Source organism: Monodelphis domestica, chromosome 2 (genome assembly GCF_027887165.1).
Source record: "Monodelphis domestica isolate mMonDom1 chromosome 2, mMonDom1.pri, whole genome shotgun sequence".
Lineage (NCBI taxonomy): Eukaryota > Metazoa > Chordata > Mammalia > Didelphimorphia > Didelphidae > Monodelphis > Monodelphis domestica.
In genome coordinates, this window is record NC_077228.1 from 140985201 (window position 1) to 140998075 (window position 12875).

General features: G+C 40.2%; 1 protein-coding gene across 2 annotated transcripts in view; it reads right to left on the minus strand.

The window, feature by feature from the left end:
• The window catches only part of KIF26B (kinesin family member 26B), a 636727-nt gene that overhangs the window by 100724 nt on the left and 523128 nt on the right, over positions 1-12875 (minus strand). For both annotated transcript variants that reach the window (XM_001377348.4, XM_056816054.1), the window contains 3 exons: positions 9110-9203; positions 6480-6742; positions 1803-1986 (listed from right to left, as the gene is read on the minus strand). In XM_001377348.4, coding sequence (XP_001377385.2) covers positions 1803-1986; positions 6480-6742; positions 9110-9203 — 541 coding nt within the window. The remainder of the gene's footprint in view (positions 1-1802; positions 1987-6479; positions 6743-9109; positions 9204-12875) is intronic.

A 12875-nucleotide genomic window follows, 5' to 3' on the forward strand; every position in this document is an offset into this window, starting at 1 on the left:
TCTTCCCAAGGTATGAAAATAGGCAAGTTTAGAGAGTGTTTAGTAGAAACTAATTTGGTTTAGCTGGAGCATGGATTTCATGAAGGACTTAACATAAAATCAGACTGGAACACTTAAAGTGGAAGAACATTTTAGAGGACTTTGAATATCATAAAAAGAGGCTGGAACTTGCTTTGGCAGATAAAAGTAACTATTAAAGATTTTTAAGCAGAGGAAACTCATGCATAAAGAAGGTTGTTCTTAGAAATGGAACAAGAATCTCAGATGTATATGTTAAAATATTTTATAGTTCTTGGAAACTCTCTCATTGTAATACTTTTTTTTGCTGGTCCTATAAAGCCTTTGTTATACACAAGTGCCTGCATTGAAAGCTTCTACAGAGCCAGACCAGCAAGAGAAATAGTGTGTAGTCAGGACAAAAGTACTTAACTCAGATTCAGGAGCCCTTGATTAGAAGCCCAGCCCTTCCACATACTACAAGTCCCTTAAATAAAAGGAGTCTGTTTCCTTTAAAAAAAAAAAAAAGCTGGTTAATGCATTGCTGGTGGAGTTGTGAATTGATCCAACCATTCTGGATGGCAATTTGGAACTATGCCCAAAGGGCGATAAAAGACTGCCTGCCCTTTGATCCAGCCATAGCACTGCTGGGTTTGTACCTCAAAGAGACAATAAGGAAAAAGACCTGTACAAGAATATTCATAGCTGCACTCTTTGTGGTGACCAAAAATTGAAAAATGAGGGGATGCCCTTCAATTGGGGAATGGCTGAGCAAATTGTGGTATATGTTGGTGATGGAATACTATTGTGCTAAAAGGAGTAATTAACTGGAGGAATTCTATGTGAACTGGAATAATCTCTAGGAATTGATATAGGGAGAAAGGAGCAGAACCAGGAGAACATTGTAACCAGAGACAGATACACTGTGGCACAATTGAATGTAATGGACTTCTCTACTAGCAGCAATGCAATGACCCAGGACAATTCAGAGGGATATATGACAAAGAACACTATCCACATTCAGAGAAAGTACTGTGGGAATAGAAACACAGAAGAAAAACTACTTGATCACATGGATCGATGGGGATATGTAGTCTCTAAGAGATCACTCTAGTGCAAATATCAGTAATATGGAAATAGATTTTGATCGACACATGTAAAACTCCCATTGGCTATGGGAGAGGGTGGGAGGAAGGGAGGGAAAAAACATAAACTGTAACCATGGAAAAGTATTCTAAATTAATTAATTAAATAAAATTTCAAAATAAAATAAATAAAATAAATAAAAGGCAAGGCCTTGCACCATGTCTAGAAGAAAAACAAATAGGTGGACTACTCACCCTACCAATCTTCCAAAGTTGTTATGATAATTAACTAAAATCATACTCACTGTATGATAATAAGAGTTGACAGCTGTTAGAGAAAGACAGGATAGGATGGTGGGCGAGTGTTATATTTGAGGTCAAGAAGGCTTCGATTCAAATCCTGAAACACACTTATTAGCTGTTTTAACATAGATAAGTCACTAAACTTTCTCCTCCTTCATGCCTGGACTCACTCTCTAGACTTCTCTCTGCTTACTCCCTTGGAGAAACCTCTCTGAATAGGTGACTTCCTTCTCCAGGTCCCCATTTTAGGAAAGATCTCCAGCCTGTGAGGGTAGGGACTCTTACATTTTATTTTCATATCCCTAACACCCCACACAGCACCTGGCACATTATCGCCATTTAGCTTTCTTTAAATTAAAATAAAATTTTCGAAAGCTGCTTAGAAGGAATCAGGAAAGAAAGAATCAGTTAACTTACTTCCACCTTTTCCACTCTTTTCCATTCGGTACTGGTAGATATGGAGCGTGAATAACATATGTGAGTTCCTATGGTCATCCTCATCACAATCCTGCTGGTTACTCCGACGAGAGGCAATAGCAGCATCAAGGAAGAAGGCTGCCTTCTCTGCTGTGGGGGCTCGAAGCTCACTCTGGTTCTGGAGCTATAAAACATAATCCCAGAAATGAAGGATATAAATGCAAAAGTGAACCTGGAGGTGTCCTAGGTGGTTAGCTTTAGCCGGGGGTAAGGGTGGGGAATGGAATTTCCTTCTTATTCATGTATTGGTTTAAATGTTATTATTCTGTTTCCTGGATATCCATCCATTTCTTTCTTTCTTTCTTTCTTTCTTTCTTTCTTTCTTTCTTTCTTTCTTTCTTTCTTTCTTTCTTTCTTTCTTTCTTTCTTTCTTTCTTTCTTTCTTTCTTCCTTTCTTCCTTTCTTCCTTTCTCCTTTACCTTCTGTCTTAGTATCAATTCTAAGATGGAAAACTGGCAAAGGCTGGACAATTGAGGTTAACTGGCTTGCCCAGGGTCACATAGCTAGATAGTATCTGAGGCCAAATTTGAACCCAAAGCCCTCCTGACTTCAGGCCTAGCACTTCCTAGTTTCTCCCCCTCATACATATTTCTATATGTCTCTCATAGCCTACAGTCTCTTACAGGATCTGAACACTAGGGTCACAAGATGAAGGACCTTCATAGAGCACTTTCTCTCCTCTGTATAATACTTAACTTAATTTTAAACTTTCTAACTCTTTGCTATATGTTTTCTAATCTTATCTTTGAACTGAAACTATTCATTCCAAAGTTATCAATGATCTCTTCATTATAAATCTGGTCGCCTTTTCTCAATACCAACCTTTCTTGAACTCGCTTTAGCTAGACTGTGCACTATTGGATTTAAAGTCAGAAAAGATTGGAATTCAAATCCTGACTTAGATGGGTCACCCTGGGAAAGTCCATCTGTAAAAGAAGGGCAATAATAGCACCTATCTCCCAGGGAGTTGTGGAAAGCAAGTGAGATAATACGTTAAGCACTTTGTAAACTTTATAGATCTATGTGTCAGTTACTACTATGATGAAGACAATAACTACTGTTACTCCTCCTCCTGGATTTAGTCTCTTCTTTCTATGTTGTGTAGCAACTGCTCTTTTGGTTGTCTTCCTACCTGTCTGCCTGACTCTGTACCCCCTTTTGGGTTTTCTTGGCAAAAATCCTAGAATAGTTTATCTTTTCTTTTTCCAGTTCATTTTACAAATGAAGAAACTGAAGTAAAGAGGGTTAAGTGACTTATCCAGGGTCCCACAGTTAGTAAATATGAGGTCAAATTTGAACTCAGAAAAAGGAGTCTTCCTGACTCCAAGCTCAAACACTCTATCTGCTATGCAGGCTAGCTTGCATTACCCCCTAATTTGAGATGTGTTCCAAGGCTCTACCCTGTTCTCATTTCATGTTTTTCTGTTGCTCATTTCATCAGCTCCCATACATTCCATTGTCATCTCTACCCAGATGACTACCAAATCTACATAAACAGGTTTAGCCTCTCTCCTGACCTCTCTACTTTTATATCACAACTTTTTTTTTTTAAACCCTTACCTTCTGTCTTGGAGTCAATACTGTGTATTGGCTCCAAGGCAGAAGAGTGGTAAGGGCTAGGCAATGGGGGTCAAGTGACTTGCCCAGGGTCACACAGCTAAGAAGTGTCTGAGGCCAGATTTGAACCTAGGACCTCCCGTCTCTAGGGCTAGCTCTCAATCCACTGAGCTACCCAGCTGCCCCCTATATCAGAACTTTTTAAATTCAATGTTCTGAAGTCATTCAAATTGAACATATTAAAAAAAACAGAACTCATTTTCTTTCCTCCCAAACCTACCCACTTCCAAACTTCTCTACTTCTCTCGAGGACTTGCCGAGTCATCCTCAACTCTTCATTTTCCTCTCTTTGTCCCTATTTTGTGAAATGGGAGTTTTGGTGTATAACCCTGACTGGCTCTTGTTCACCCTGACACATCTTTTAGTCTTAAAAAAGAACCACCTGTGATATAACAGGTGTGAAAAGCAAAGGGTTCAGTGAGAAGAGCTGGCCTGTCTTATCTCTGCAGAGAACTAACAAATCAACATGGGCTGGGGGATGGAGGTGGTGGCAATGTTTACCTATGATAACACTTGGGATAGGGCTGCATCTTTCCTTCAAAGATTCCATTGTTTGGAGAAGAGACTGTAGGCTGAGGGCTACCATGATTTCAGAGCTGACGGCACTGGTATCACCAACACTGAGCACCTGGCAAGTTTTGACTAGAAAGCCTGAACTTTTGACTGTCTCCCTTTGTAACTCTTCCCCTATAATTTGATCCAAGCAAACCTTAAGCTTCCTTATTAATCCTACTAAGCAAAACTAAGTTGGAGTAGGTTAATGTAACTGTTTAAAATGGTTGAAGAGTGTTATCCCGATCATGTTAGGAGTCTTCTTTTTTATTGTTTTTAAGATCCTCAAATCACACCTGTGATATATTCATGAAATGATTAAGCAGAATTCCGTGTTCAGTTTATCCCCAACTCTGGAGTGACGCCCCCAAGAATAGTTAATCCTTGATGAACGGGAATGCTCAGAAAATGATCATTTTTTCCTCTATTCTAATTTTAAGAGAAAAGAAAGCTAACATCAAAGAACCAAAACAAAACAATTGCCAGCATGTATCCAAGGACTGTGATAGATTCTCCCCTTTCTGCTACTATATCTATCCTATCCTTCAAAAGAATTTATCATCATAATATAACTGTGAAACAATCTCAATTATCTAAGAAAGATTTATATATTTGAACTATGATCATTTATGTGAACTATATTATAGTTAATTACTAAGGCAGGCAAGTGGACCTACATTTTAGAAAACAATTTCCACAAGTATGGAAAGCAAGATAGATTATTGCTTAACTTTTGGTTAACCAGAAAATTCAATTAAACCAAGTGCCCTGAATCTGCTAATGACCTGAGGCTTTACTATTATATTTGAAAGCTCAAGGAAGCTCTGAAATAAGAATTATTGTTAAAACGGTACAGATTCTATCACATAAAACCAGCCCATTTTTTTCTCATTTTTCTTCCTCTAAATTTTCCCATTTTTTCACCATTTATTTGAGTTTGAAATCTGTGTTTCCTCCTCTCCTTCAGCCCTGATATCCCATCTATTGTCAAGTCCTACCTGTTTCATTAAAGACCCGTCATTTGCATCTCTCCTTTATTCTATCTTCTTATGGTATCAGCATAGTCCATGTTCTCATCACTTCTTATCTGAACTACTGAATACCTGAGTAAATTGGTGGTTACCCTGACTTCGGTTTTTCCCTTCACCCATCCATTCAAAGAAAGACTTTCAAAAGAATTTTCCTAATTTGTGAGACTCCAATTAGCTGTTGGTCTGAAACCATCAAAGGCTCCCTAGTGCCCACTGAAAGAAAAAACGAATGCCTTAACAGCATTCAAAGTCCTCCACAACTTGGCCTTGACCTATATTTCTTGAATTATTTTATGATAGTCCTCTTAATATATTCCATATTCTGGTCACAATACACTACTCAGTTAAAAAAAAAAGACAACAAACGACACTAATCTTTGTTATTTCAGCCATGTCGAAGTCTTTGTGACCCTATTTGGGATTTTCTTGGCAAAGATACTTAAGTGGTTTGCCATTTCCTTCTCCAGCTCATTATACAGATGAGAAAACTGAGGCAAATTTGCCCAGAATCACATAGCTATTGTGTCTGAGGCCACATTTAAACTCAGAAAGATGAGTCTTCCTAACCCAAGCCCAGTGGTCCTCTATACACCATCCCACCTAGCTGCCCCTATTCCTTGTCCTCTGATCTTGTCTATTCATACCTGCTTCAGTGCTTTGGTTAGGCTGTCCCTCACATGGAATGGATGAATCCATACCATCTCTGCATAGGTGGACACCAGACTCCTTTTTTAAAAAATGCACACCTTTCTCAACCTGATTGCCTCACTCTCCAATGAGCAAATTGATGTGGTGGCAAGGTTTCTCTCAGTTTCTTGGAAATGCACCAGGGAGCTCCAGGGACCTGCCTTTGCTACAAACTCTGTTGGGGTGGTCAGGGAGAAACATGAGCCCCTTGGGGCTTTCATCTTGAAGAGAACTGGAGCTAGTCTTGGCTTCCCCAGGTCTGGCAATTATGTCTTGGCTCTAATTATAAAGTGGTTATTAGTTCTTCCTACAGCATTACTAATCCTGCTCTAAGCCAGTGCCAGGAACATAGTTTATGAAGCTGTACACGGCTATGGTAATGGCTGTAGCTCTTTGTGCCGCACTGTAAATATTTCAGTTTGTTGTTAAACAAAAGAAGAATCATATTTTTCTAAAGTGTGCATGGGGGTCTGGGGGGTGGAAGGAGAGGGAAGGTGAATGAAATTGGCCCCTCGTGCTCTAACAATTGTAGTCCCTGCTCATTGTCAATTGGATTTAGGGTACAAATATTTAGGTTAGGAGAGCAGATGGCCCCACAGCTGCAGGCTATAAAGTTCCAGGCCACTTTAAAGTAAACACTTCTAACTCTAGCCAGTTTACATTTGGAGTAATTCATGGGTTGAACTGCCCCCAGCTTCCCCTTGGTAGGGGAAGCTCCAGCCTCAGTCACCTGCATGCCACAGATGGGATCCTCACAAAGGTACACTCCAGGGGACTGGCCATCCTGCAGACTGCCCGTGGCCACCTCCGACAGCAGGTCCCGCAGGTTCTCTTCCTTTCCCCACACTTCAACGGCAGAGATCCGGACAGAGAAACGGGCCCCCGTCTTCTCCTTGCGCTCGTTAATCAGCTTGAAAAGCCAGGAGATGGCACAAGGGATGATGCCAAGGTTCTGCATGGAATCATCCTTTCCAATCATGGTATAGGATTTTCCTGTGCAGGTTAGAGAGGGAGAGATGTGAGCAGCTTTTGACTTGAAGGCCTTCATGATCTCCTGTTGGCTTAAAAGAAGGTTCATTGTAGGCAGCCTAGGGAATGGAGTCGGGTATTTACCATAGGAGGGAGGAGAAGGTGACTGGTAAGCAGGAGGAAGGAGAAGGAGAAGGAGGAAACAAAAAAGAAGAGAAGAAAAACAAAAGAGATAGGGGGAGAAGGTGATGTGTTTTCTGTCTCTGGATGGCAAATGGCACATGTGGACTGGTTGCCAAAGAGAAAATTCCCAGCGACTTTTATAAGTTGTAAAGAGCACAGTCAAGTAATAAAATTTAACCCCGTCACTAAAATATTGTATATGATGTGACAGTTTCTGTATTACTTCACAAAGAGCAGAGACGGGACTCCCAAGCCAGCCATCACCATTACAGCCCTCTTTATGACAATCCCAAAGATTAAACTTACCTATTTATACTTTGCACCCATATTCCTGTTAAACAGGGTGTATATTTTAATAGCAAAATCAGTTTCTATAAAAATTTAGATACCTGCTTTGATGAGTGATCAAGAGGGGAGAAAAGAGAGGGCAGATGCAGCCCAGGGATGAAGGGGCTTTTTCATCCAAAGCTGGAACTCCTGCCTGCCCTGAGCCCTCCCTGCCTGTGTGGAAGGGGTCTCAGGGATGCATCAAGGGACTCCCCACAGCACTCCAGTGAGCATTTGTCCACTCCCCAAGTCACCACACAACTGAGCACAGCTGGCATGGCCTGGTAAACAGATGGTGGCAAGGCAGGATTAATGAGGCACTGCCAAGAAAAATCTTCATGCCAGTGTCCAAGATTTAAGTAAGGTAAGGGACTGTGGAACTTCCATTTCAGGGCCTTGCTGACTCTTTGAGGTTTGATACCTGCTTTAAGTAAATGGGTACGTCCCCTTGTGGCACAGAAGGCTAAGGAGGACTTTTGGTACTTTAAATCAAGTCAAGAAACATGTACCAGGAATTGTGCTTATCACTGGAAAAAGATACAAACAAAAAGAAAGTCAATCCTTGCCCTCACAGAGCTTATATTCTACTGGAAAGGTAAGAAAAGAGTCAGGAACAGGGACCACAGAGGAATGGAAAGCCTGAACATGAATGGCCTGGGCACTTTCCTTAAAATTGAGGTTACTGGAGAAAATTCTCTTTGTTTTGAACCTTGATGCCCTATCAACATCCATGTGGCACTCCCATTAGGAAATGCTTGGATGTTTGGCATTTTCTGATTGCTCTGTAGTCAAAGAACAGGAAAAAGGTCTACAGTGTCCCAGTGTATTCCTGGAGTTTGTTGACAGAGAACAGGACTAAATACACCAGGGCGGGTGTTCCTCAAGAGTTTCAATATCCACCTGTTGTGGATATAAAGAGCAAGAAATTCTGTTTGTTTTCCTGGTAACTCTTCCCCTCAGGAAATGTGCAATGTTCTGTTTATTTCCTGGGCTTATCTTTAATCTAGCATAATAGGGGACAACTGAATTCACAGTATGTTTGGATTCCAGTAAATCATTTGATGAAATCTCTCATAATACTGCTGACAAGAAGAGGAGAAACTGTCCCCAGGTAGTTAGATTCTAAAATGGCTAACCCAAAGAGAAATAACTTTTAATGGGTCAATGTCAGCTTAGATGGAGGTCTGTGATGGAAGGTTCCAGGATTTTGCACTTTGCCTGTGATATTTTCCATTTTTGTTAATAACAGGGGTGAAAATAGAGGTAGCATGTTTATCAAGTTTGAGACTTGCATAAAACTAGAAGGGGTAGTTAACACATTGGATAACAAGAATCCATAAAAAAAAAAAAAGACCTAACACAATAGACAAATGGGTCAAATCTGGTAAGATGAAATTTAATAGAAAAAAGGGTGAAACTTTTCACTTGAATTTTTAAAAACCAACTTCATAATTCTAGAAGGTGGAAGAAGAGAAGAGCAAGAATTATTGTGACTGGTTTGTTTTTTTTTTTCACCCCACTTGTCTTACTGTTTTTAAATTGGCCACTTTTCTTATATTACAGAGAGGATTCCTGTGATGGTAAGTGTTCATCTTTAAGGTCACTTCCTCCTCTGAGGTTCTCTGAATATTACACTAGAAGCTTTTTTCCTTTACAAAAGGATTGGTAACATATGATGAATTACAACTCTTAAAATCAGATATAATTGATCAGTGCAAAACCTTAATGAAAACCATTAAAGGGCATTTATAGGCTCTCTTCCATTGTGGTTTCTGATTGATCAATTTCCACTTTAGTGCTAAGCCATGACTTTAGGGAGTCCTCCCTCCTTCCCTCCCTGCCCAACCATAGGCAACACTAACCAAGGAAATACATACTGACCGAGCTTGGCATGACCAAAACAGAACACACAGCCATCAGCTCCATTGACCACAGACTGGATCACCTCCGCCACCGTCCCAGCACACACTTCAGCCTGTAATAAGCACAGTAGGAAAGGTGAGAGGATCTAGTGCAGTGATGCTGACTGCACAAAATGATGAAGCAAGTTATGGTATATGAGTGTAATAGAATAATGTTTGCACTATAATGACTACAGAGAATTAAGAGAAGACATGAACTGAAGCAAAGCTTTCCCCTGTGACTGGAACACTTCCCCTACTCCCCTCTGGCTTCCTTTTAACTCCTCACTAAAATTCCACCTTCTATAGGAAGCCTTCCTCAAATCTTCTTAATCCCAGTGTTTCCCCTCTATTAATTATTATTTCCTCTTTATTCTCTCTATAGCTTGCTTGTATATATTTGTGTGCATGGTGACTCCCCCATTAGACTGTAAGCTCCTTGAAAGCAGAGGCTGTCTTCCCTCTTTATTCCCTGTTAAGTGCTTAATAAATGTTATATTAATATTAATTTATTATTTTTAATTCTAATTTTAATTTTTCTAGTTCTAATTAATTTATTATTATTGTTAATATAATAATATAATAAAATCTTAATAAATATTGATTGATGGTTGAAATAAGCAGAACCAGGAAACAAGATACACAACAACTACAACAATGTAAACAGAAAAAAATCAGCAAAACAATCAAAACTCAATACTGTGAAATGATAATGTATAAGTGTGGCTCCAAAGAAGAGGCATGAGAATGTATCCCCTCCCCTTTCTTTGCAGAGTGGGGGACAATGGGCATGGAACAATGCAAATAATATCCAACTTTTTCAATATGTTGTTTTGCTGAAGTTTCCCCTCCTCCCACACCTCTCTCTTTTTCAGTCTTTATTGTAAGGGAAGTAGAGGGGTAGAAAAGGGATTATATTGGGAGATTATATTGCAAAAACTTAAACAGAACAATAAGGAGTTTATTTTTAAATGTATAAGTAAGCATGATCTCTCTGAGCTGTTATTCTCTGGCACTTATTCCCAGTTGTCTGAATTCTTCTCCCAAAGAATTTTTGAATCTGTTTCAAATCTTGCTGGAATCCTTGTCTTGAATTATATGGCATGATATATGTTAACACAGATGAACTACAAACCAATGAATGGCCTATTAGCATTTTTCTAATGGAATTTCATTTCGATATCCCCAGTGTCTCTCCTGTACAAAATAAGGATGTAACTGGTATTTGTTAAGTTAAATTGACTCAACCTGTGAAGCGGGGCATCATCAGCCTTAAGAAATCCCCCTTTCCTAGCATGATTGCACTCATTGTTGCATTGTCCTATGTGGGCACTGCCACTGATCACAATTCTGTTCCCCACCCCTAATAATATTTGATGCAAATGGTTCTGGTTATCCTAACCAAATGGAAAAATCTCTTACTGCTTCAGGGTTCAGTTTCCTCATCTATAAAAGGGGGAGAGTAGATGAGATGACATCTGAGGTCTCTTCCAATTCTTTATCTATGAACCTAAAATCTAGAGTCCAAGCTTTTCTTTCTAGAATTGCCCCCCATTCTGAGTCTCACAAATAATAGCTAGCATTTAGGTAGGTTGGTATGGTAGGATAGAGTGCCAGGTGTGGAGTCAGGAAGACTCATCTTCGTGAGTTCAAATCTGACCTCAGACACTTACCATCTAGGTGACTGTGGGAAAGACTTAACCCTGTTTGCCTCAGTTTCCTCATTTGTAAAATTAGCTGGAGAAGAAAATGGCGAACTATGTTCAGTACCTCTACGAAGAAAATATCTAATGGGGTCATGAAGACTTGGACACAACTGAAAAATGACTGAATAAATATAATGTTGAATAGGTGCCAGGCTCTGTGCCAAACATTTCACAAATATTTTCTCATTTTATACTTACAACGACCCTGGGAAGTAGATGCTATTAATATCCCCAGTTTACAGGGGAGAAAACTGAGATAAATAGAGATTAAGTGACTTGCCCCAAGATCAGACAGCTAAAAACTGTCTGAGACCGTAGCTGGAATCAATTCTTCCTAATTTCAGGATTAGTGCTCTTTCCACTGTGGCACCTCACTGCCCATTTTATAGATGAAGAAACTGAAACAAGACGGAGGTGCAGTGACTTGCCCAGGGCCACAGAGATAGTGTGTATCTGAGGCTGAATTTGAACTCAGGTCCTACTCACTTCAGGTCCAAGACTATCTAATAGATTAGAAAAGACATTTATATTTCAGTTGATTCAGCTCCAGAGTCATTATGATCATACTTTGTTGCAGATTAATGATGTGATGTTTTTGAAGTTGTCTGGGTATACATTCTATTAAGAAAACAAGTTCTGCAAAATAATCTGGTTTCAGAAGAAATAGTGAATTCATTGCATCAGCATAATAGTGGTAATAACATCCAATGTCTATATTATACTTCTAGGTTTGTAATGGCACTTTAAATATCTTAACTAATTTAATCTTCACAACAGGCTTGGAAAGTAAGGGATCTCCATTTTATAGATGAGGAAACCAAGGCAGAAAGGTTAGGTGACTTGCTTAGGGTTAAAGAGCTAATGTCTAAAGAAAGATTTGAACCCAGGTCTTCCAGATCCCGAGTCTCTATCCATGACTCTGCCACCTGGTTGCCTGAATCACATCTGGCTCTGAATCCTTCCTCTTCGCCAATCTCCATCCCTCGCTTTTTCCAAAATGGAGCCCTCCCTTTGTTCTACACGCTCTCAACATTTATAGATACAATCCAGACACTATTAATTGGGGCTTGTTTGCATATTACATGATAAGTGTTCTTCAGTCATTCATGCATGTGTGCTCTCTTACTAGGTGATAAATGCCTTAATTAAGGAGCTGAGTCTTCCATGCTTTGTCCTCTTCCCTCCTCCCTCCTCTCACCCAATGCCTCCCGCCTCTCCAAGCCATCCTCCAACACCTAATGCAGTGGCAGGCAAACTGAGGACTGGTGTTGACTGGTTTGCAAGCTCAGGGACATCCCTCTACAGATAGTATGGGGGGTGTTACCAATAGCAGGAGGCCAGCATGATTCACTGGATCCCATAACTCATTTCTCTGCTTCCAGACTAGATTCAGACCTTTGCAGAAGCATTCTTCGCCTGTACAAATATCCCTCACTGACTTGCCATAATCAGAGCAATGTGTCTCTCAGTGGGAACCAGAAAAGCCAACAGCCCTGGCAATGTATAACGTTATTCAGCTCCAACATTTTAGCAGCACGATGATTCTAAGTATTGCAAAATCCAAATTGCCCCCAAACTGAAATGGGAGGTAGGGAATGGATCCATGCACATTCCTGACAACTGCCACTTGTGTTTGTGGTCCTGGGCAGGGGTTCTTTTCATGCAGACAGGACTATAAAACAAGATGTTCTCTCCCCCTGCCTCCTGGAGGTCCCACCCCCATCCAGGGAGACTGGCTTTTCAAGTCTGCCATTTTGAAACTGGGATGTGATTCCTTGCATCACCATGAAGTGAGCTGTAAGATCTTTGTTCATTGAAGCCACTAGGATTTATGGTGAGAAGGAGGGGATAATCATTGGATCAGAGATCTAAACCCAGAAGCAATCTCCCAGACCATCCAGCCTCTCATTTTACCGGTGAGGAAACTGAGGTCCAGAGAAAGAAAAGAACTTGCCCAGAGTCAAACAACAAAAAGAAGAGTTGAGATTTAATCTTAAAGTCTTCTGATTCGTCATCTTTCATGTCTTTTCTTTCACCTGT